Source organism: Pogoniulus pusillus, chromosome 14 (genome assembly GCF_015220805.1).
Source record: "Pogoniulus pusillus isolate bPogPus1 chromosome 14, bPogPus1.pri, whole genome shotgun sequence".
Classification (NCBI taxonomy): Eukaryota; Metazoa; Chordata; class Aves; order Piciformes; family Lybiidae; genus Pogoniulus; species Pogoniulus pusillus.
In genome coordinates, this window is record NC_087277.1 from 16,567,737 (window position 1) to 16,593,503 (window position 25,767).

The following is a 25,767-nucleotide window of genomic DNA, read 5'->3' on the forward strand; positions in this document are numbered from 1 at the left end:
TTTCACCGTGATGTGCATCAAAATAATGAAACTGACATATATTTTAGTTCTGAAAGTCTTTCTCCACGTACATTATTGCATTAGTCTACAGTTACTGTTAGCACATGCTTCACCTTCCTTATCTGACCCTGGTAGCAGTGCCAGCAGCATGCATGCTCCATGGTGCTAGAGCCTGTACAGAGAGATGTCCCTCTCATGGGTTTTATGCAGGCAGGTTGTCCCTGCCTTCTGGGTGATGTTTAGCATGCTTTCAGACAAAATTTGAATAACATAATCATGTTAAGTCTAGCATGTACTTAATTTTGCTCAATAATACAGTGAGTAAAATTCCAATATTAAAATTGCAGTTAATTAAGCAATTAAGTATTTGCTCAGGCACCCCAGCCCTCAGAATCTGCTTTGATGTTGGGTCTTTATGTTATTTTGAGCCTACTTCATCAGTGTTAGCCAAAACAAGGCTATGTTGTCTTCATAAAACTCCCTCCTTCATTTCTTTTGCAGGCCAGCTTCACAGATCTTCATTTAACACAAAAATCTGCTGACTGAAAATGACCCTGGTCTCGAAGCATGGTAAGTCAACTTGCCTTTGTGTCCCACAGCAAGCTGGGGTGTTTTACCATACCCATGTTTCTAGCTTTCTACAGTTCTTTTCTTCCCAAATTTGTTCTTGTTTGTTGTGATATACAAGAACTTATAGAATCTATACCAAAGGACAATTCACACGGACATAGACATTGGTTTATCACAAAGGATTAGGACAGCAATGGCCTAATACAGGGTAACTGTATACGTGGTACCATGCCCATCACAATAATTGCATATCAGGGGAAATGTAAAAGATCTTAAAATACAGAAGTTCAAACACATGCTTGCTTGAGGAAAAAGGACTAGAATTTCATTACAACCTTCTTTGCCTCATGGGTAGCTATCCAAATTTCCTACAAGGAGAGTTTTAAATAAATCATTAGATATTTGTATAAAAAACACTGCATTATGTAAAAAATATTTAATAGCCAATCCTGGAAACGCAAAATGGGTTTTCTTTCCCTCCAGCTACCCTTGCTTGTGCAGGAGGCAGGATAAAGTAAGAACAGTTTTCATGAATAATGAAAACATTGTGCTTTGAAACTACTGGGTTTTGTCATGAAATGAGCCCAAGCCATTGTGACAGCTAGTCAGACAACCAAGCACTGTTACAGGGATGCAAATTATTCAAATACAAATTAAATGAATGAAGAGGAAAAGGTCAGCTCATTGGCAATGCTGATCATATGTCTGCATGGTGTCATCTCACATCACCTGTCAGGATGACTTGTAAGGAAAAAAAATTACAAACCTTCTGATGGTGCAGCAGACATTTCAGTAACAGTTATCTAAACTCCTATTAAAGTAACAGCACAGAATTATTAAAGACGTCATACTGCTGATTTCACCTCTTCTCATAAAATGAGTCTCAACTTTACTGGAAATAGTACTCTGCACCCAATAACAAAATGCATGATGGAAAGGACTTTGTCTTTAGAAAACTCCTCCTTAAAAAACTCTTCCTGTAGAAGGCATCATGACCACTTACTCCTGAGCAAGTGCCTTGCATATCCCTCTTCACAAAAGCAGTGACAGTTAAAATTAAGCAACAGTGACAGTTTGGCTAAAGTGGCAAGTAGCAGATAAAATGAATAGGTGAAAAATTCAGTAAGGGAGTATCGCCTATGGTGATAAAAACTCCTGTCCTTGTTCCTGGCAGGACTGCAGGTAGGTCCTAAGCATACCCTACCGATGCATCTCGGCTCTTTTGATGTCCTCATCTCTTACAAAAGGACAAATCTATAACGTGAAATTGAATATGTGACACTCTCCAAATAAAAAAGGGTTAAAACCAGACATGGTATTAAAACAAAAGCAGCAATCTGGTTAATGTAACAAGATTTCATCTTTCATTAAGTAAATAAAATACTGCTACTGAAGCTGGAAGAATAAAATCTAGATATAGTCCTTATTCAATTATCTTTAGGAAGGAACAATATAACTGGAGCCCCAAACCTCTTCCTCATGGCTAACTAGCTATTTAAATGCTATCATTCACAGATAAGTTTGCAAGCTGTTTCCATAATGAAGCTGAAAGGAGGCAGTTGGAGATTTTATTCAATATTATGCTTCCTGTTCATCCTCCTTTCTTTATATAAAGTAGACAGCAGGGACACAGAGCCAGACCACATTACTACTACTTCTGCAAAACAGTTACGTGTATGAGTAGTCTCTGTGTAGTCAATGACTTTAAATGTCAGGAAAAGCTAGAAGTGAGGCTGATACTCTTGTTCTCACATTCAGGAGGGAAAAAAATAAATGCACAAAGACAATCTTGCTTTTAAAAAATCTTCACCTGGTTTTTCTATCATGATCATAGAATCAACCAGATTGGAAGAGACCTCCATGCTATCTTAGTAAAGTTTTTATAACATCGCATTTCAAGTACACACAATTCCACTCTCGAAACAAGTTCCGCAGCTGATGTAAGAAATAGTAGATTAGTAATATCCCAGTATATAAACATTTCTAGGCAAAGAGTCACCTTGTGAATCAAATCTCTTCTGAAATTAATAAGCATGTATCACTAGATGAAAATGAGAAAGCAAAACAATGCAAAGTAACATATACCTTGTGTTCACTTCTAATTATTTCACTGTTGCACTGAAGTGCAATCTGTACTTCATTCACTACAATAAAATGCACTACTCATGCAACCCCTAAGTAATGATCTCTCCTGGCCTCATATTGACTTTATAAAGAAAAAGGATGGCTTTAATATCTGAACTATGCAGAGCGAAAGATAATTTTTTCTGTTAATCTTGGAAAGGTCGATTAAATTAAAACATTCACATTTACAACTTAATTATTTTAAATAATGGGAAGAGGAGATAAAAGTCAAACTGTAGTGCTGAAGTCTGTAAAACTCAGCAGCTTATACTTATCTGATCCAAAACATTTCAGATGATAAAAAGTTGAACTAGGAAAGAATAGTTGCACTGCCCACAATGTAATACTTCAAAAAGGAATAGCACTAAGGGATACTTAGCTTCACAAATATTCTGTTTAAATGAGATTGCAGCATGCATGCTGAGAATCTAGCTTTTTAATTCCTAACTCCAAGTCTGAAAACCATAAACTGGAACTGAAGACACTGGTAAAGAGTACTGTATTCAAGAATCACCCTAAGATCATTTCACAGCATGATCTGTATCCTGTCCCAACAATGATGTTTGTTGCTGGTCCCATGGCACGCAAGTGGAATGGCCTTAGGTCTGTGTGGGATCCACACAGGGCACCAAGACACTCAGGAAGGGCTTAAAACACCAGAACAGCCTACACCACTGAGAATTCATTCATAAACCAACCAGTCCATTTCTGTGATTACACTAGAGGAAATGAAGTGATGCAGAGTTTCACCTGAACTTTTCAATAAAGGAAGTGATTCATACATTTGGGGGGTAAAATGACAGGATGCATGAATGTTTATTGTGCAAGTGCATCCATTTCCCTATGGACTGCCACTTCAAGATTCCATTAGACTTCATATTCACAGTGAATCATTAATTTAAAATCTACTTGCTTGTCTCTCTTTTTATACAAAGATAACATTTGCCCATTTCCCACAGCACTGCAGTAGTTCACCTCAAGATGATTTGCTGTGATAACTAAACTCTTTTCTGAGTCACCATTTTCCTGAACAATTCCCTTCCCAGATGTATGCTTCTATCCACCTGTATACATCTATCACAGAGGGACCTTCATATTTTCATGATTTCTTAAAGATACAATAGCTGTTCAGAGAGCTCCTTGGATTAGTCCCTTAAGTCTTCTGTTAAAGTTAGCCGAGTCTCCAGACTTTAAAATGTTTGTTACAGTATCATTGATTCTTCTGGTATGTAAAGGAGTTATACAGATTTTATTACAGACTCTCAAGTCCCAGAAGCAAGTTTTGTGAGACCATACTTAAACTAGCCCACAAAGTTGGAGGACAGTCAGGACATAATCAGTTTAAGAAATCAAAGCACCAGCACCACAGCAAACATCTCACACTGTAGCAGCATGGTCCACGAATTTTGATCTGCAGATCTAAGTTTGTAACTAGTACTGGGAATAACATTCACAAACATGAGGTGGGGGCACCAGAAGCTTTCATCAGGCTAAGTCTCATGTCCGCGTGAGTAAGCTTCACCTGAGAAGGTGTACAAGATCCACAGCACTAAACTGCTTGGCACTCATAAAAATTTTACAGATCTCACACACATGCACACACAATTTTCACCTAAACAGTTCTCTTCTCAAAAGGTACGTGAGAAGTTTATTTAATGCTTCCTCCACCAGTAACACCTAAAGGTGTTCAGAAGCATGCTCAGAAAAAAAAATATTTCCAGAAAACAAACTCTCTCAAGCAACCTAGTCCACATGGGTGTTACTATTTTTTGCCAGGTGAAATCCTTCCTAAATATTAACGTGATGGCCTGAAAGCACTTCCCCTCCACCCAAGAAACAATGGTAAAAAAACCAAGACATTTCTTCTACCGCTAACCACCTAAGCAGCCTTTGGCAGTGCTGGATCCAGCTTCAGCAGTATACAGTGCTGAGACTGTCTTTACTTGCTTCTCATAATGTTTACACTGACTTACCTTGGCACACTTTGTCCCACATATTAATGTGCTGCATTAGTTGTCTGATTTGTCTTATAGCAGAAAATAAACATAGATCTAAAATACTATTTCGTGCCAACACTTCCCATATCTTATCAAATATCTGCTCAGTTGCTCTCTTAAATCAGTGACCTGTGGGCTTGAGCTTCCATGGGAAAGGGCAGTGAATCCAAATGGCCAAAAGCCTCAGATCTCAAAACTGCAGCTAGAAATCTGGTATTTAGTTCATTATTACATGGAAAAGTCCTCATTTTGGAGCATGTGCCCACAGCAGTCTAATTAGAGTGCTAGAAACCACACATTATATACAATCGATTGTGCAGCCCTGTTTGTGTGCCTGCCTAATGTCCAGGCCATGACACAACCATCTTCAAAGAACTAAAACACATTAAAAATCCCATTAAAACCAAATGAGATCAAAGGGCTTTTTACTCTTTCTTCCTACGGTTCAGAAATAGTTTGAACGTAGCAGTTTGGATTTTAGCAAGGAAATTTTCACCTATGAGCTAAGTCATATTTGAGATGACTTTGTAGAATATGCAGCTAATGTGCCACTAATAAAGTAATTCTCAGAATTTTCATATACAGGAATTTTCTATCTGAGAACAGACTTCTTCACTACATTTGGAGAAAGTGGAGGGAATGGAGATTACAAATGTTACATCATAAGCAGTCAAGTATTGGTGTCTGTTCTGATAGAATTTCAGAAGACCCTATGTTATCATGCTGAGCACAGATTATGCAGATGAAGAACATTCTACAGCAACCCAACCCAGTTATCACCTTTCAGTTAGAAGTTCAAGTGAAGATATTTTTTATGTGGTACTAAACTGGTTTTAGTTTTCCTGATTTTGAAGAGAAAGTATTCTTCTTACTATGAGGACTATCCTATCAGGATTAAAGGAGCTGTATTAATTTTTCGTATTTCACTAATGTATACTTGAAATTACACTTTAAAAGTATTTAACTTTAAATATACATATTTATAGATTAATCTTTTCAGTGCTTCATAAACTGAGAAAAAATATTTCACACAAGAAATTAACCTGGTATTTTAAAGGTGCTTTGGTAGCAGTTTAAGACACAAAAACGTTGAAGGTGATTTCCTTTTAAACTGTAAATTTGTAAAGTCTTTTCAGTCATCTAATTCTAAATTTTATGGACTAAAAAAATTACAAGTCCCTGAATCTCTGTTTCTTTGTAGTATTCCTTCATAGATAAACACGGCTCAGCATACTGCTATCTAAAATTCTTCAAAACAATTCTTCCTTTAGAAAACAAAAATGCAAACTGCAAGGTAAAATTCAAACATACCAAATTAGAAAGCAATCACTTTCATGAAAAATACATATAGCCTCCACTCTGACTAGATTCTTTTGACTAAAATAAAACCAGAAGTAGGCACATCTAGGTTTAGGCTGAGTAACTGAAACCTGTCTTTTCTCCAGTCTTAGAAAGAAGAAAAAAAATCTACAGATTTTCATTTACAGAGATCTGAACTTTCCAGAGATTTCAAATCAAGGGATACGAAATTCACCTGTAGATAGATCACTAGAATTCTGTTTTGTAAACCATCCTGTCCCACATAGTTGCCAGTTCCTGCAAAGAAGCCAAAACCTCCAAACAAATACTTGGGCATAAGATCCACAAACACAGTGTTAGACCAATTTGATAGTTTAGGGGGTGGTGGGGTGGGGAGGGGGAAAAAAAGTAATATTTTCCATTTACAGAGACCAAATTAACACAGAAAATCCCAGAATCAGCTTATTCCCAAATGACAGTTACGTCTATCAGATGAACTGTACCCCGCACCTAGGTAGTAGTTTTATAAACCTTCCTAGAATCCACAGCCTAAAATGTGCTGATTTTCTCTGGCTTATTCAATTATACAGGAATAAATGGATTATTAAAACTGTAAATGTGTATTATTAAAATAGGGTTTATATGTCCTATACTAAGTAAATAATACTGTAACTATAGTAAGCAAAGATTACAAGATCTCCTTAGTTCTGAAATTAAGCTCTTTTGTATAAAGATTTCCTTTTTTTTATTCTTTATTAATTTACATTTCTCCCGTACAACCCAAAAAGAGACACCACCAAGTAGTAAATGGAAGAATAAAGCTGCAGAGATTTTTTTACTCCCATTTATTTCCACTGAGCCTCCCTTGGGGATATACAAATTGGAAATTGCTAAATTATCATCTAATAGGCAGAAACAACGTAGGCGAGACCAATTAAGTAAAAGACAGAGAGTTGTATTACACATGTAATTAAATGAAATTCTTTGACTGGGCTACATTAGGTTTATTTCCCAAAAAGGACAAAACCTGACTCTAATCAGTACATGGCACGTTGCATGACATGTCACTAAAATGGTATACTAGGAGTTTTAATATTACTAAAAAGAGCAGTTTTCTTAAGTGTAAATTAAGTTACTTCCAGGTGGTAGGAAATGGGCTAAATTGCAGCATTTCTTCCTAAATATACCTGAGTGTAATGATGCATAATTGAGTATGAAGTCACAGAAGAGTAGGGGTTTTTTCACCTGTAAAATCCTTTGAATAGTTAGCTACACACATTTTTTCAATCGGTCTGTTCTCCATAAATCCATACACTATCACAGAACATAGGAAATCACTATCTCAAATCACCACCTTAACTGCCAACGGTAATGTGAATGGCAATAAGCAGGGATAATTCTGGCTTGGAGTCACAAACATCAAAAAGAATAATGTTGGGCATTGGAAGAGTAAAAACGCAGTGCAAACTATTCTCGTTTACAAAATTTTAGGCTCTTCATCTCTATCCATTCCTGGCATTGAGGCAAACATTGCCTCATTGCAGGCATCATGACTGCCTGGAGCTGTGCCCTTGTGCCACTACACAGGTGCTATGGTCCAGCAGCTACTTCTGGAGCAAGCATGCAGGCTGGGATGAAAACATATTCCAAAGGGCAAGATAATAAGAGACTCTCCTGGGCTACCAATTCCAGAGAAGGAGGAGGAGCAACACTTACTTCTCCCTATGATATTTGTCTGCACTTTTCCTTTATGAAAATTGTCTAAACCAGTCAACAAGCAAGGCATCTTCTCTCCATTTTAAGAATAAAACAGGATTTAGCTAAACGAGTAATTGTTCATCTAGCTGAGAATATAGAATACGGATTAACAACTCTAAGTACAAATTGCCTTTTGCAACTAAATTAATTCTGCAATTGTTCAGCAAACAAGGAAGGCAAACAGTTTCACAAACCTGGGAGAATTTGTGTACTCCAAGCCAAATCAGTATTTTCCTTCAAGTATTTCCAATAATTAATTTTTAATCTATCTCTTTTTATGTTACATTTCTTTAGACACCAACATTTCAATAGCAAATCTGACCTTTTGTCTCTAAGAAAGTTCCTATCCTATTGGAATACATGTACAAAGCAAGCTTAGAAACCCTGGTTAAAATATTATTATTACTGGAAATATCAGTTTATTGTTTATTTCATACATGTACACAAACTAAAATGGAAGACTTGGAAAAGAAATAAAGTGACTTTGCTCTCTCAATTGAACAGTATGAAAATGCAGGCTGGAAAAAAAAAGCCACTTGAATTGCCTCAGGAAAATAAAAAAGTAACAAACAAATAGCTTATTTTGAAAATAGAAGGATTTTATTATTACTTTAATTATTTGTGTAACTCGGTTCTTGTGCACAAGACAAAATAAGTGAGTTTGTGTGGGCGCTTGTAGCTCTGAGAATAGCAAGAGGCAATAAAAAGGACAAAAAGCAGGGCTTGTTTTGGCGAGCATGTTTTCAGGACAAATAGTACAGACATAACCAACTGTCTAGTGTCACTGTGTGCCTGAGAGTATCATTGCACAGGAGTCCAGTCTGCACAGCCTCTCAGATGATGCTAGATAAAAGAAGCTCTCCTTAAAAATTACAGATGGCCAGGTCTATCCAGAAAAGAAGATCTAACAACTACATACAAGAGAACACAAAACAGAAATTGACTTCAAACCCACAAAGAACAGCATGTGAAACAAACAATAATTGGCATAAGAATATTCCTCATCTAGATTTAAATTCTACAATTAAAGCCTGCATATATGCATTTATTACCTGTTTCCACTGTTTCACCATCACTCACTTCTCACTTCATAATTTACTTTCAGGAAAGTCTCTACTTCATGTTAAGAGGTCATGACTCTTAATTAAATCCTGTCCTACTCAAGTCATGGTATATTAAGAAGAAAAATAAGTAAAAGTCAAAATAAGCTGCTAGTTATGACCATCTCAAGATATCTTTCCACCAATACGCAGAGGGGAGAAAAAGGAAGTATTGGCAAAGTATGATGCATCCACTGTGCCTGATGCTGTTGGGCACACCAGTGTTGCTGTAGGATGAGATAAAGGCTCCTTGCGAGTCACATAAAATATATTAATAAGGTTAGAGCATTATTTACAGAACACAGCACAATCAATTATTTAAGACTACAGATATTTTAAGAAACATCTCAATGACTTAAGTCCAAATTCAAGTGAAAAACAGGACACAGCTCACAATATACGCTCTCTCATCTTTTAAGTTAAGGTTTCTGAACTTCTTCATTTTCACCTTTCAATTCTTTTTACACATGTAATTTGCTTTTTCTTCCACTGAATAACAAGTGATACATGATACAGAGTGTAATGCTTAGGAATAAATTGAAACTGAATTCAGAGGGCAAATGCAACTAAATTGTTGCAGTCATGTCAGGATCTGGAATAGTAAGATCTGATCAAGTACCTAAAACTAAAACACTTTAAAGAATAATATGTATTATATACATTAAAAAAAATACCAAACCGAAGATATGAAATTGCATGGAATTGATAATGATGAAATATTTACTAAACCTACTGATGTTGCTGCATCCCTTTACTGCCATTTTTTCCAAGGTTCAATAGATTTAATAATGCATTTCTTTTCTAAGGGTAAAAATTATCATTGTTTCATGATTTTTATGGTCATCAGTCTTTCTAGAAAAATACTCATTTAAACAGCTTTAGGAGATGTGGGTCTACTATCACAGGACAAAAACACTTTGTGTTTTGATGCAGCCTGTTTATTTCAATGAAGAAATAATCTGCTCTCAAACATTGCTCTATTAATAATTAAGATTACTTTTCAGAATGCGAGGTTTTACTACAAAAACACAGACAAATTTTTAGGCAAAACTTCAGCCTATAAATCCTCACTGTTTACACTGACCATAAATCCTCGCTGTTTACACTGAGCTAACCTGAGGGATATTAATCCTTTTTAATGTGCACTTTTATCCTAAAAAGCTATTCTACCATTTATTGGGTCAGTGACTCCAAATCTTTTTTTTTTTTATCTATCACTTAATTCCTCCTTTCCAGTCTTTTAGTTCCCACACTCAGATTATTAAGTTATAATCTTTTTTTCCATTTCTCATTAGCAATAATAAAGTTTTCCAAAGTCTCTGCTGTGCCAAAAGAAGAGGAAGAGTAAAGGAAGATCAGAATTTGGCCAAATAATTAGAATACAGTTAAGGTCTCCATAGAAAAGACTATAAAGAAACCCTTTATCACACTCTCCCACTCCAGTGGCTAAGCAGGTTTTATCACTTATAAATCTGGAAAAAGAAGGTTATTCATCAAAATATGAATGTTCTTTAAAGAAGTACTGGTGAACCTGAGTGTTTGGATATTGGTTCCACTCAACTATGTGACCCAAGCTACTTATTTGGCCTTACCACCTCACTTTTGAACTCACTCAAGTCATGACCCATTCACACTGCTAGAAAACTACCCAAAACCCAACAGCACATTTCCCTCACCCTCTTCAGCTTTTCTATTGTCCAAACCAAACTAAAAAAATAAAGGAAGAATTCAGGTGACTCTTCTAATTGCAAACTCTAAAGAGTTTGTACCTGTACTCGTTGTAGCTCTATGAAACACTCAAATGAAGAAATACTCTCCAGACCACAGACATTTGATCTGAACTTTGGGTACAGGTACTGGAAAACTTAGTCATGATAATATGACTATAATTAGTTTTGCAGCTTCAGTGCATTCCTCCTAATGTATTTTCAGTAAGACCTGGAATTGAGGGAAAGCATCCATCATGAGTTACAATCAGTGAATCAGAAACTAGAGTCAGTGAACTAGAAACCTATCTGATCTGGGCCAGCACAGCAATCACAGCAGTCAAGTATCTTGTTGGGATCCAACACAAATGGAATTCAAGACATATTTGATGTTGAAAATAAAGTAAATGAGATTATCTTGGATGTCAGCTTTTCATCTGAAAGCCAGAACTTACTCCAAGTAATCAAAATGCTTCATGCTTCATTTTATACAAGTCTCCTGACTTCACACCACACAGTCCTATTAGCACTCATCAGGACCTGCAATGTGATCACTGCTGATAGAAAAGGAGCCCAGAACTTCAAGGCATTAGAGGTTTTATGTCCTAAGCAGGGAAAAACCATAACAGGGAAGGGCTAAAGATGAAAGGCACCACTGCTTTTCAGATGCTGACCAAGTCTCACCATCAAACAAAAAACATGGCTCAAATTAACTTTAGCAAAGGAAACAGCTGCACAATCACCTCTAAGAATCTTTGTACCTGTTTGAAGTACGATAAAAACCTCTGTGCTTAACTTGAAGTGTACATATCTACTGGTGCAGAGACCTCCATGAAACAGAATGATCTTGACCTATGAAAGTTTGATTCTATTTACACAGGAAAATACGAAAAGCACAGCCTTCAGAAGGTGTGTAAGGAGGGACCAGCTTTTCTTATGAAATGATAGAATATTTCAAGACCAGTTTCCATATTTAACTTGAACCATAAAAATAGTCCTTCAGCCAAAGCAGATAAGGGAGATTGACAATTCCCCTGTAAAGATAAAGATCCTTGCTGAAGCCAGATTAGAGGGTCAGAGAAAAAAAAAGTAACAGCTTTTGTGAAGTTAGTTCAAGCCTCAGAGGCAGTCATTAAGCGCAAGGAACTGTATCACCCTCTTCTCCACCTCTTCCACAATGGGGTTTCTCGTTGGCAGAGTATTTTGTCTCTTACAATTCTGAGAAAATAGTGTGTAAGCTGCAGGACATGCCCTCCGCATCAACCTGTGACACAGCAGTGACATAGCTTTGCCTTCATTCAGTATATTGACTGTAACAACAAGTTTGTAGTAAATAGCACTTTATGGATGGAATAATTCAAGCACATGGATGATATACTTCTATTAAGGCAATAGAAAGTAATAGCATTACCAAGAAAAACTTTCCAAGATGTCCTTGGAAAGTCCTGGAAACTCTAATGCTGTGAATGTTCCAGGGAAAGACTGAGACTTCCTTGGAACTGTGAAACACAGGGGGTCACTAAAGAACACCGTGACCTAACAGGCCTGTAGTAAGGCCTTCTAAAAGGAACAGCAAGGAAACTGGAAAAACACAGCTGCAGCATCATGCTAAGAATGACCCAGGTAGGTGAAGTCTCCTTTAGGAGGTACCACAGAGAAGTTGAAATATTTCGTTAGAAACACACAGCGTACACAGAGAAATCAAAGGAAGAACAACTCTATTTACTTAAACAACAAAAAATAAAATGCTACAAAGAGAACAGATGTAGTTGCTATAAAGCATTATTTCCACAGCCTGTTTCCATTAATAGAAAAATACCTGAAGATCCTAGACTTTCATAAATAATGTGTGCAGAAGCGGCAAGATATTTGACGAGGTTCCAAGTCAAGCTTCTCACAATTCCATCATGGGGAAAAACTTAGAAAGACAAAATGCAAGCCATTGCATGGTGAAACTGTTCCTGTACTAGTACGTTATACATCAGTCTTTCTCTGGACTAAGTTTTAATAGAGAATTTATTGCAAATACAGTGATTAATGCGGGACTAAAGTATCTTTTTTCCCTCCCCCAATCTGCTCTAAATTGCTGATTGATATAGTCTGTAGGCTACATTACTGATTGCTATAGACTACAAGCTAAACCAACCTATAATCTATAGGCTAAATTGCTGACTGCTATAGACTACAAGATAAAACAACCTATAGTCTGTAGGCTAAATGACTGATTACTATAAAATACAAACTCAAACAACCTATAGCCTACAGACTATTGTAGGCACACTGAGCTTCAGGGCTTTGCCTGAAATTGAATCGTTTTTAAGAATGATTGTCTGTTAAAGCAGGAAAAAATAGCATAAATGCTATTTATGCATAGTACAAATTACACCTGGTCTTTTTAAAGGAGAAATCCACACAACCAGAGCAAGGCAGCCAGAAATCACTTCCCAGCAAACACACAGTTGTATTGAATCATTAAGTCAGTGCAGAGCTCAAAAGGATAAATCTCAACTTTTAATTGCAAAAAATATTTCAACTTTAACTACCAAACCATGACCACTACCTCTTTAACACTGTTTAAAAGAAGCAACTTGGCTTTACAAATGTGAAAAAGTCAGTGTCACATTAATATATTCACAAACAGTCTAAAAATAGCCAAGCTCCCTACATGCAAGGTCAGAAGCAGCAGACATAAAGAACTAAAGATTTACAAAGAGCTTCCAATTAGGAAAATACTACTGACAGAAGTGAAGGTGTTGCCACTGACTCACAGTTATTTCTGCACAGTTCTTCAGGGCCAACTTATACCAAGTTACACTCAAGGTAAAACAGCTTGAGATGTAGGAGCAACCTCAAACACGCAATTCTCATCAGTGAACCATCCTACTGGTGGTCACAGCATACTTATTTGAATGTATTAACTGAAATTAAACTTTGGTCATGTCCCATCCGCTCTTCACTTGATATACACTAAAGCAGAATGAAGATAAACATATCTGAGACGTGTCAAAGCAGAAACCATAGTATTTAACCAGCTAAAGTAGTCTAGCATGCTTTATGAACGTGATTCAATACAACTGGGAGCAGTGCTGTATAGCATTTTTATCAGTGATATGGACAGTGGTGTTAAGTGCATCCTCAGCCAGTTTGTGGATTATATCAAGCTGTGTGGTCCAGCTGACACACTACAGGGGAGAGATGTCACCCAGTGGGTCTTGGGAGAGCTTGAGAGGTGGGCCCAGTCCAACCTCATGAAGTTCAACAAGGCCAAGTGCAAGGTCCTATACCTGGGTTGGGGCAATCACAAGCACGAATATAGAGTGGGTGAAGAGTGGCCCAGGAGCAGTCTAGAGAAGAACTTCCCATGGTTGTCAGTTGATGGCAAACTCAACATGAGCTGACAATGTGCACTTGCTGCCCAGACGGCCAACCATAGCCTGTGATGCATCAAAAGAAGTGTGACCAGCAAGACAAGGGAGGTGTTTCCCCCCCTCTATTCCCTGCTCTCATGAGGACCCCCCTAGAATACTGCATCCAGTTCCGTGCCCCAGCATATGAGGGACATGGAGCTACTGGAGAGGGTCCAGAGGATGGCCATGGAGATGAACACAGGACTGAATAATTTCCTCTATTAAGTTCCCTTCCAACATAAACCATTCAATAAATCTATGAAACATGTACAAAGCTGACCACACTACATCATAAACTTTGTCCAAGTGGATCTTCTAATGGTTTCTTCTCCAATTCCTGGTAGAAACTGTCTTGGAAGGCCTACACAGGCCAAAATAGGCCTGAATGTGTCCTGGCTTGTCTGCTCTCTCTCCTTCTGTTGGTGGGAGAAGCAACCGCAGTAAAGGAAGACAAACCAGGTCAGAGATCGTCTGCTTTCTCTCAGCACCCCTGCTAAGAGCCTGGGAAGACCAGAAGCCTTGAAGGCTAGCAAGACACCAATATAATTCACTGCAAGCATTTGGGTGCCATCTGGAAGTTGTAGTCAGCTCCGTGAGTTTGGAAATATTTTTGTGAGTAAATACTCAAAGCCTCTTTAGTAAATCTTTAGCAAACTCTGTAATTGAATCTAATCAAATCCTAGCCTTCTGTCTTAAACAGAGAGGATTCTCTTGAGTCCATCTAGTAGGCAAGTGGTATATTTACCACAAGAACTTCTCCCAGTTCAATTGAGTTTAATGTATTACTGCTAGTTATTTATTCTAGATCCAGTTATTCCTTTGTATAATATTTTCATGACTGTTGCACAGAACCTCATTATCATTAAAAAAATTAATGGGCAGGTAGTGAGAGAGTCCTGAATATCAAAATTAATTAAAAATATTAATTTTGAAAAAATACCATCTTGCATTAATTAATAACATCCATTACAGAGACTATATTAGATGTATCACACCACAGCCATTACTTCAACATACTTCATACTTCTCAGAGTTCAAAACCATAGTGGAAATAGTGATAATGACAGGGGCTCAGACTTCCTTTTTTTTTTTTTTGCTGTAGTAGGCTTACACTTTGTAAACTATCATAGCACAAGAGAGCTCCTCTCTGAAGATCTTGAAAAACAATCTAATGAGGCCATCATCAGTAAGTGTTCTCTGAACACCCATGAAGTGATTAAACAATTTAAGGTCTGCAATCTCTCTGCATCAAGTCAAGTTTATCTAACTCACAAAAGATTAAGTCAATCCTACTGAAAGTTTAACCTCTTGTTCTAGGAGTCTAAATATTTCAAAACTGGTGTTTCAAGCATTCTCCCATTCCCTCTAGCTACATTTTTTTTCACACTCTGCATCTCTCAAACTTCAATGTTTTCCCTACAAATGGGCAGAGAAAGTATTTGATGACCACAGTAAGAAGTCATGGGCTGAAACAAAGCCAAAAGACATACTGCAGCCTGTCAAAGGTGATAAGTGCCTCTGATTATCCTTGACTGCATTCCCTGGGCTCAGCATTTCATTAAATAGCAATGCTCTCTTAAAAATAGATACACCACTGTCATGTCCTGAGGATCTTTCATAGTTTTAGCTAAAGCTAAAAAAAAATTACTTTCCTCAGTAATTATATTTGATTTTCAGCTTCAATGTTACTGATAAGAATGGTTAAGTTTGGGTAATACAAGCTAAAGCAAACCACTGAGACTAAACCATTTTTTTCTTTCTATTTAAGAATTTCCTTTCAGCTGTCTGAATGAATAATCTCCTGGGACAAATCACAGCATGCCTTAAGAATTACATATTAAATTAAATGAGGTGAATTTGGCAATCACAACCTGGAAGAACAACAACCCAGTCAAACACCAATGCGTGTCAAAATAAATTCAGTTTGTTTGCTGTATAGTAACAAAATTCTTCTAGCACATTTCAGGACAAAAAGTATCACCAACTTAATAATGCCAGATCAAAATCTGTAGTTTGTTTTTATTCATTATGATACTGTTTCTGGTAAAATAACCAATGCTGTATTAAAAATAAAATAAGAAATATCATATATTCATGTGTGTGGAAATCATAACGAAATATTTAAGGAGCAAATACATTCTCAAAACTTTTTTCTTAACGTAATAGACATAAATGACTCTCACTGGAGAATACTGGGTTTATTTACTGTTAACTGAAACTCAGAAAACAACGCTTTCCACAAGATGTCAAAATTCCATTTCCTTTCTTTATTGGTAGAACATTCACTAAACATCAGGTGAGGTTAATGTAGCACTCCCAGAAGCCGGGACAGAAAGCAAAATTAAAAGACAATCTCATCTCTGAGAAGAAAATGTAAGTTGCAGCATCCCACAGGTAAGCTTTAGAATACCAGTCAACTACAGACTAATTGCTTATAAGGAAACAGAATTACCTCATGCTTCCTGCAAGTCAAGATGTTCTTCTAAACTGGAAACTCTAAATTGAATATTGGTAACTTTTGAAAAGAGTTCTGAAGTGGTCTACTGTTGCATTTGTGATAGGGAGATGCTCAGTCACATTCTAATGAAAATCTCTTCATATCATACCTATCACTAATCCTAATGGATTGAAACAATAAGGTATGTATTGAAGTCCAACACTGAAAAATATTAAGTAAAACAAAAGGAATGATGTTTGAGCTGACATCCCAAATCAACAGATGATTAACTTTTCATTGAGAAGAAAGATAAGACAACAAATAGAAGGAAATTGCAAGGAAAAAGTGTACAGTTTTGTATTCCCTTTTTTTTTAATGTAAATACAGCAGCATTTTTAAGACCTTTGGCATCAACATACCCTAAGACACAAAAATGCAGGCTTCTGTGGCTCTACTGCATTCTACATCAAAACAGAAATATTTCAGCTACAGGTTGAATTTAAACTTAGAGGGATGATCACTAGTCTTCCCTTCAGTCTACTTAACACCTATAGCTGGAATGATTATCCAGGGTCAGAGTCCAGCTTCCATTTGCAATAGGCAATATATCATGTAATACAAATTCCTGCCCCAGCAGTATAATAACCCCAGGCACCAGTAGAGGCTGGGGCTGACAGCCTGGAAACCAGCTTTGCTGAAAAGGCCCTAGAGGACAAGTTGTACATGTGCCAGCAATGTGTCCTTGTAGCAAAGACCAGCAACATCCTGGGCTGCATTTGGTAGAACACTGCCATGAGGTCAAGAGAGATGATCATTCCTCCTTGCTCAGTGCTGGTGAGACACATCAGGTGTCCAATTCTCAGTTCCCCAATAAAAGTGCAATACGGACATACTGGAGTAAGTCCAGCCCAGGGTCATGAAGATGATTAAGGAATAAGAGTATTTATCATAAGAGGAGAGGCTAAGAGAGATGGAATAGTTCCATCTAGAGAAGGCTCAAGGGAATCTTATCCATGTGAATAAATGGGGATGCAAGGAACAAAGAAGATGGATCCACAGGCTGCTCTTAGTGGTTACCAGTGACAAGGACAAGAGGCAGTGGGCAATAACCAAACCACGGAAAATTCCATCTACACATAGTAGAAACTTTTTTTACTGTAGGAGCGGTTGAATGATGGAACAGGTTGCTCCATTGTAACTCATAAAATTATGAGTTCTGTCTTCAAGCTACTTAATAAGACTGGAAGGGCAAGAAGTCTCTCCAAAGTTTATTACAGAATGTCTATCCTCTAACAGTTCCAGATACGTTTACTAATAAATAATTAGGAAGCAACGGGAAAAAGTTTTCAGTTGCTAATAAATAAAAGATGCCCAAACATTACAAGGACTGAAAAACACAGCACAACACATTTAGAAGATTGCTTTACAGGAATAAATATTGATGTCATCTGAAAAAAAAGTGTTTCTATTTATCAGGTGAAGTTATGCAAAGTTGGGTTGTTTTTATACATTCAAATACTTGAAAGATTGCCTGCGTAAGGCACAGCTCAGGAAACATGTTAATACAGAGGAAAAGAAAAGTACACAGGAACCTCTGGGATCATCTCCTGCTCATTATCTTTGCCCTCACGAAAACTGAATGTTTTCTTGTAGATCCATTTTGTACATTTGTTTAAATTTATTTCCCAAAATGTCCAACTATGAGTTATGCCAAACAACTACATAAAATGTTATCTGAAGGGAAGGATAGGGGGAGGGGGGAAAGAAGTGAATAGAATCTTCTTTTGCTTCAGGAATCTGTTCATTTGAGGCAGTGAGAGGTTAAACTGGGGAACAAGTGGGAAGGAGAAGGAAACAGAGACACAAAAGTTTGATACATACACCCCACCATCCCCCAAGGAATTTTATAATGCTTATTTCTACACATGGCTATTTAATGCACCCAGAACTGATACAAGGCAGACATGCGACATAATCTAGGTCAACACCTGAGTACAGTCCGGTATGTACCTCTGAGGAACAGCCTGCAGAATTTAACACCTTAGCAGCCAGGGAAAAACAAACTGAAGACAAATCAGTTCGTACAAGAATGCTGTTCTGAATCACCCAGCAGCTTTCAAAGTGAGCTCTGAACTTAATCTAATGACAGTTCTAACAACAAAGCTCAATCATTACAATAATTATGGAACTGCCTCTTACTATGGCTTGAATTAGTACAGTGTTTAAGGTTATGAATTTACTCAAAAATATTCTGTATCAGACAGGTTATTTATGAAGCACTTAATAAATAGGAAACCAGGTTCTAAAGGGAATTTCCTGTAGTGCTAAGTTCTACCATGCAAGGACAATGTGCTGGTGCAGACAGTAATAAGTAAACCTAACCATAATACACCAAGATAGCTCAAATGAAACTCACATCACTAAACTTCAGATAGATGAAGAATTTGCTGTAACAGTAAAAAGCTGTATGCTTTTTATTTGAGAAGGTCATAGAAGTTAGTGCTTTTAGGCTTAGTATCATTTATCTTCTGGAAGCATCCTGAATCACTGAGGCTTGGGATGCCATTCAGGCCTTTCTAAATGGGCTCCAGGGTGACTTTGCTAGATTCAGAACAAAAGAAAATAGTCTTTGATATTCTCTCACATTGCTGATCATCATGCAACAAAACAACATGCAGTGTTTATGAAACAGTTATATGAACTTGAAATAGCATGTTCAGTAGGTGGCATACATTCACTCTCATCAAGACTTAAGAGACAACCCTTGGGCTGCCAACTCTTCCTTAGCAGATAGCTCTCCTCCACCTGGAATGCAAAGCTTCCTATTCTCACATTCCTTTTTTGAGACCCAAGCATGTATCTGACTCTGCTATCACAAAACCATTGACAATTGTTGCAGTAACAGACAACTAGAAATTCATCAAATCTGTATGTGCTCTTTACTCTGCTTTCATAGTGCATTCTTTGTGAAATTCAAGGTCTCCTCAAAGTGTAAGCAATGCATTTCAAGATGATGTTAAATAGTTGTAAATGCTCTTCTTTAAAAAGATAAAACACTTCTTAGCTTTTACACTTGTTTCCATTAATTTTCTTCTATGTAACTCTCCACAACTTGAAACATTTAAAAAATCAGTTATAAAAGCAGATTTTCCTTCAGTGTCCCCTTCTGTTTATCGCCCATCTCAGCACTTAAACCAGGGCTTGAAATGTGCATGTTACCGATTCTTCTTCGTCTCCTTTGACACCCAAGATTACCAAAGAAGCGTTAATCCTCCTTCAACATCAACAGCTCCTGTCAAATCAACAGTCCCAAATACCAGCTGCCTTCAATAACACTCCCTGACAAACCAGGAGGACACTTCACAAGAGACTTGAGTCTGTAGTTTTGAAAAGGCTTGAAGAGTACATATAGTATCACAGTAATTAATTAGTGTCCAGTCTTTACTACAGCTACTGAGTCCTTGACCATTCACAATATTACTTTGGGAAACCACTGTATCATGTAATAGTAAGTGTTCTTGAATGTAAAAAGCTAAAATAATAGAAATGAGGACACTAAATATCAGCATGTTCAGAACAAATTATTTCAAATTAGCAACTACTGATGAGTGCAAGCAGAAAACAGAGGACTAATGGCGGGCCATGTACTCTGCAGCAATTCAGCTGATTTAGGTATTTATCTGCTTTATCTAACTTTGACTTCTAATTTTTGCACTTTCATTTCACTAACTAGGGAAAAAATAGGAAAAAAATAAGGTAAACAATCATAATACAACTCTCCATCATTATTAGGCCTTATCTGATGTATGACCATTTAATTCCTTATTGATTCTTACTTCTTTTAATCATTCCCAAAATGAAACTGATTCTGTGCCCTCAAAATATGAAGCAGAAGACAAATAAACAAATTTGCAGAGCAGCATAATAAAGACCATCATGTCTTACTGACACGACACTATGTAGGTACAAACCTTTCCTTTACCATGACAGGTGCAATTCAAAACCAGGCACAGTGTAAAATAAAAATATTAAAACTGTCAGATATAATCACACTTTTGGCACACTATGCAAAACTGAACCTTTATTTCACAGACAAGAGAGATGTTTTATGGCTTGGGCAGACCAAGGTCTCAAAAATGACTCAGACTTATCCTGGGGAACACAGAATTTAAGAAGGCAGATCAACACAAAACAGATAGACAAAGCCCAGTCTTCCAGGCTGTGTCAGAGGGGAGTCTGCAGATGAGAGGGGATAATTTTACTGACAAGAACTGGAGAGGTTATATGCATAATTATCCCCTTGGTCCTCTTGTGCTAGTTATGGCAGGGATAGAGTTAATTTTCTTCAGAGTAGCTTACATGGTGTTGTGTTTTGGATTTTTGCTGAACAGTGTTGATAATTCAGGAATGTTCTAGCTATCACTGAGCAGTGCTCACACAGAGTCAAGCCCTTCACTGCTTCTCACGCCACCCCACCAGCAGGTAGTTTGGGGGTGCACAAGAAGCTGGGAAGGCACACAGCAGCAACAGCTGATCCCAGCTGACCAAAGAGATATTTTATACAGTTTGACATCACGACCAGTATGTAAAGCTGGGGAAAGAAGGAAGGATGGGATGTTAAAAGTAACAGCATTTATCTCCCCAGGTAACTGCAATGTGTTATAGAGCCTTGCTTTCTTGGAAATGGCTGAACACCTGCCTGCTGACAAGAGCTGATGAATGAATTCCTTGGTTTGCTTTGCTTGCATGCAAGCAAAGGCTTTTGCTTTACCTTTTGGTAACACTCTTGGCATCTACAATCAAGGACCTGGTACATGTTTTCATGGCCTGGACAGCAGCCATTCAGCACTGAAGTGCACCCACTACAGCAAATCCAGAAAGGGAGACTGGCACTTTCCTGCTGAATTACAGCCATAAAATCATTTACCATTTTGTCTTCCAGGCCCCAAATCACATACAGAGGGGGAAAAAAAAAAGGCAAACTTTTTTGTTACTTTGGCTCATTACCTATTATACCAAATGTCTGAATTTTAAAAAAATTGAGCAAATATCAGTTCTGAATTCAGTTCCTATTTGGACATATCAAGAACATAGAAAGCTCAACAGTTTGTTAGGAATTGCAGTAACAAAAGCACAAAGAAAGCAAAGGAGGTTTCTACAAAAGCACACCAAACTGGCTTCAACACTGACAAAACACCAATTTCATATGCCACGAAGCTCTGTTATCTTTATTTTAAATTATATGGAAGGCAGACTTACTGTAAACAAGACATAAATCCTGTCAACCTGCTTAATATAGAGCTGCCCTCCATCTTACCCTTCAAGCTGAATGAGGGGAATTAAAAATGCTGAAAGCCAAAGACAATCTCCCAGAGCTTTCCATTTTGGTTTTATATTGATAGAGTCTCCTGGTCAAAGTTAAACACCAGAAAAAAACAACACTGAATGAAACATATCATCACGTATTCCTCGAGAAAGTAGAAAATTCCCAAATCTCCAATTTTTACTTTTTTTTTCCAAATCTTCACACGCATCTTTCTAGCTTTGTGGTAAATTTCCATTGCCAGGCATGAATCTACTTTGTAAACTCCTGTTGATGAAGTATGGAAAGAAAACTAAATTATTCGAAGAAGTTCTAGTGGATGTATTCTTAGGATTTCAAGTAACTGAATGCATCTGACCTAACATTTCAGAAGTGAACAGTGAATAAACATTTTTTACATCGTTTGAGTTTGCTGTGCTCTGAAATTAAGTGGTGATCTACATCAGGATTGGAGGTCTCTTCTAACTTGATTGATTCTATGATGATATTAAAACAAGAAAGTTCAGTGTTTAAAGAATGTGCAGTTTTAAAAGTTTTTCTCATGTATCAAGAGAAGGTCAAATGACTGCTGGATGCAAATTTGGGAGGATCTCTGCCACACAGAAATTGTCTGAGTGCAAAACAGAAGGTTGAACGTGCATGAATATTTTTGACCTTACTGAAAAGTTGAGTATCACAGTATTATTAGGATTGGAAGAGACCTCACAGATCATCAAGTCCAACCCTTTACCACAGAGCTCAAGGCTAGACCATGGCAACAAGTGCCACGTCCAATCTTGCCTTGAACAGCCCCAGGGACGGCGACTCCACCACCTCCCCGGGCAGCCCATTCCAGTGTCCAATGACTCTCTCAGTGAAGAACTTTCTCCTCACCTTGAGCCTAAATCTCCCCTGGCGCAGCCTGAGGCTGTGTCCTCTCGTTCTGGCGCTGGCCACCTGAGAGAAGAGAGCAACCTCCTCCTGGCCACAACCACCCTTCAGGTAGTTGTAGACAGCAATAAGGTCACCCCAGAGCCCCTTCACTTTTTCTACTAATATGGTCTGATCTACTCCTACCATGTTACCTTCTTCATGGCTGTGTTTTGTACCTTATCATAGTGTAATCATATTTTTTACTGTTCAGCAGAATTGAAGCATTCCTTGCACACTATCAAAAGTTAACATGCGTGACAGCCCCCTATTCCTTCTCTAACAGTTCTTCTCTGCTACTCTGTAGCCATGAAATGAATACTCTGGTACTGCTCATCAAGTCACCACTTTGCCACCTCAGTCCTGAGCCTGGAAAACGTAACTGAAGTCAAACAAGCAATTAAATTGAAGAGTTCACAGCCACTGGAAATGTTGTAGCAGTAGTCCTCTAAAACATCTACAGGAAATTAAATGGTGATATCATCAGCCTACGTATGAGTAACTTTTTAATTTAACCTGCTGTACCAGCAGATGGCAGGTAACTGCATGCACAATAATACAGCACCTGGCCAGGTGTTAATATAGCACAAGGCAAACTGTTCTTATTGTGTGGTCTTGTTTGAAAGAGACTTACTTCAAATTAGCTTTTCAGGTCTTCAGGATATGGCTTATTCCCTGGTATCTCTGCTGACTGTAATATCTAGTAATAAACACCATGACTAATATTTGGTAATAAACAACAGCAGAAGCCTGCATGAGACAAAACTGTATTTCAAGAGCATCTATATTATTTCACATCAAAACATTTGAAGGGCACAGCATGTAACATTTTAGTTACTACTGCAAGTTATGATTTAGTTTTTTCTGACCAAGCTCTGAAATAGAAAATACTGTGTTTGGCTGCCCATTACTCCTGCCCCATAAAACATTTTCTCACCCACAGCCATTCTGCCAATTCATTCCACTTAGGATATGTAACTTAAAGAGAGGAGGATGGGATGAGTTAAAAATAGCAGCAGCCAAAAAAAAAAAAAAAAAGCCAATTAGTAGGAATCGCCACAATAACCTTTGTCAGGATAAATTTAAGGTATACAGCTCAGAGATAGTTCCTATGGCAACCACTGGCAATTGCAAGGTACTATTAATGAGAAATGCAGTATCTGTCAGACAAGGAAGTAGATGTAGCAGCAGCCTGACAGGCTATTTAAAGACACTGTTTTCTTCTCTATCTTCTTTTTTTAAAGAGCAGCAGGAAAGTAAACTGCTACACAAGGAGCTTTAATGTGTGCATTTTTCTAATTTTGTATTCTCTTGCCACTTCTTCGGTGACTGAAGCGTTAAGACCTCGGCCTAAGTTTTATTCAAATTGAAAAAGTGAGATTTACAGACATTACCCATGGCTTGTCTACTCTGCAAAATTATTTTCACTCTTAACTCATACAAAAACTCCAAGTAGCAAAAGGTGAAACAGTTTACCTAGGTACCCCAAAAGATATAGCTACAAGACTATGATAGCTTTAATGTACTGTGAAAAGAGACATTCTGAAACAAAGATAAATATTCATTTACAAATATATATATATGTGTATAAATATATAATTTTTCTTATTTCCTAATGCAGTGGTTCAGCCATTATGTCTACAAAATACATTTTACCAGTTGGAAATTACCTGAGGTATGTATCCAGTACTTTTTTCCAAATGCATATATAAAAATACTGTATGTGAATAACTTTTTTTTTTTAAATCCTTTTCACTTCCATTTGTAGTGTCCACGTGAAAAAAAAGGCAATCTGAAATCTGGACTGCCACCCATTACAAGCACCTTTATTAGATGCCTGCATTAATTCATTACTGTACACATAGAATGACAGTTTCCATAAGTAGCCTATGAAATGCATTTTTCAGGACTCTTAAAAAAAAACTCATTAAGTGTGTGCTGCTGCAACTCTTTGGTACCCCATCTCAAGTATTATGTCTGGAGCTCAGCATGGGAAAGACATGGACCTGTCCCAGTGGGTCCAGATCAAGCCACAAAACCAGTCAGAATGTTGGAACACCTCTGCTGTAAGGACAGCATAAGAGTGCTGCAGTTGTTTAGTCTGAACAAGAGAAGACCTTATTGCAGTCTTCCAATATATAAAGGGAGCTTACAACAAAGATGAGGAGAGGGCCTGCAGCGGCAAGACAAGAGGCAGCAGTTCTAAACTGAAAGAGGGTCAACGTAGATTGGACACAAAGAAGAATTTATTACAGTAAGGGTTGTAAGACACTGCAAGAGGCACTCAGAGAAAACACAGATGCCTCATCATTAGAAGTGTATGAAGTCATGTTGGATGGAACTTTGAGCAACATGTTTTTGTGGAAGGTGTCTCCTGATCCTGCCAGAGGGATTAGACTAGATCATCTTTAAAGTCCCTTTCAACCCAAGCTATTCTACGATTCTACAATTTCAAATTACACGTGTGGGTGGAAAGGTTTAATACAGCTTCTCTCCTTTTAAACACTAAAATATTTCTTTAAAGAGTACATCTCCTAAAACCAATGTACTCAAGAGAACACTGCAAAAAACAGAGCAATGCTAGCTTGTGATTTAGATAGATTAAATGTGGTCTCAGTAATTTAGCAACCAAGCTTTTGCACTGGTGTGAGCAGGTGTTAGATCTCCTTGAAGCTGCAGAAGTTCTGCCAACTCATCAGGAGATGCTTGACTCATTAACACCATTTCGATATAAAAGGGCTGAGAACAAATATTCCCTGATGCAGTAACGCTGCAAGGGAACTTTGGTGATCAGCATGTATAATTTACATGTTAGGCACTCATTTGCCAAAGGGTGATGTTTTATCTCAGATAGATCATCTGTAACTGGGATTTTACCACACATAGCAGAAACTTGACAGAATTTGTATTCTGCATGTCTTTTGCAGAGCTGACATATTTCAGTTTGAAAAAGAAAGAAAAACCCATAAAAAAGAAAACAAACATTTTGGGAAAATACAGAGACCCTAATAAAATGTTACAGCAGAACTACTTTAGTGAGAAAGATTTCCTCACAGAAGCGATGAATCAGTAGATTGCTTCCAAAGTAAGGTTAGTTTCTGGAGACTTATACAGAAAAAAAAAAAAAAAAAAAAAAA

At 37.5% G+C, this 25,767-nt stretch overlaps 1 protein-coding gene across 12 annotated transcripts in view; it reads right to left on the reverse strand.

The window, feature by feature from the left end:
• TRAPPC9 (trafficking protein particle complex subunit 9) overlaps positions 1-25,767 on the reverse strand; it is a 443,292-nt gene that overhangs the window by 251,273 nt on the left and 166,252 nt on the right. The window contains exon 20 of one of the 12 annotated variants that reach the window (XM_064154360.1): positions 18,875-18,999. The exons of the other annotated variants lie outside the window; for them this stretch is intronic. Within the exon in view, the coding sequence (XP_064010430.1) occupies positions 18,975-18,999 (25 nt within the window). The 3' untranslated portion in view covers positions 18,875-18,974. Of the gene's footprint in view, positions 1-18,874; positions 19,000-25,767 lie in introns of those variants that run through there. 12 annotated transcript variants of the gene reach the window in all.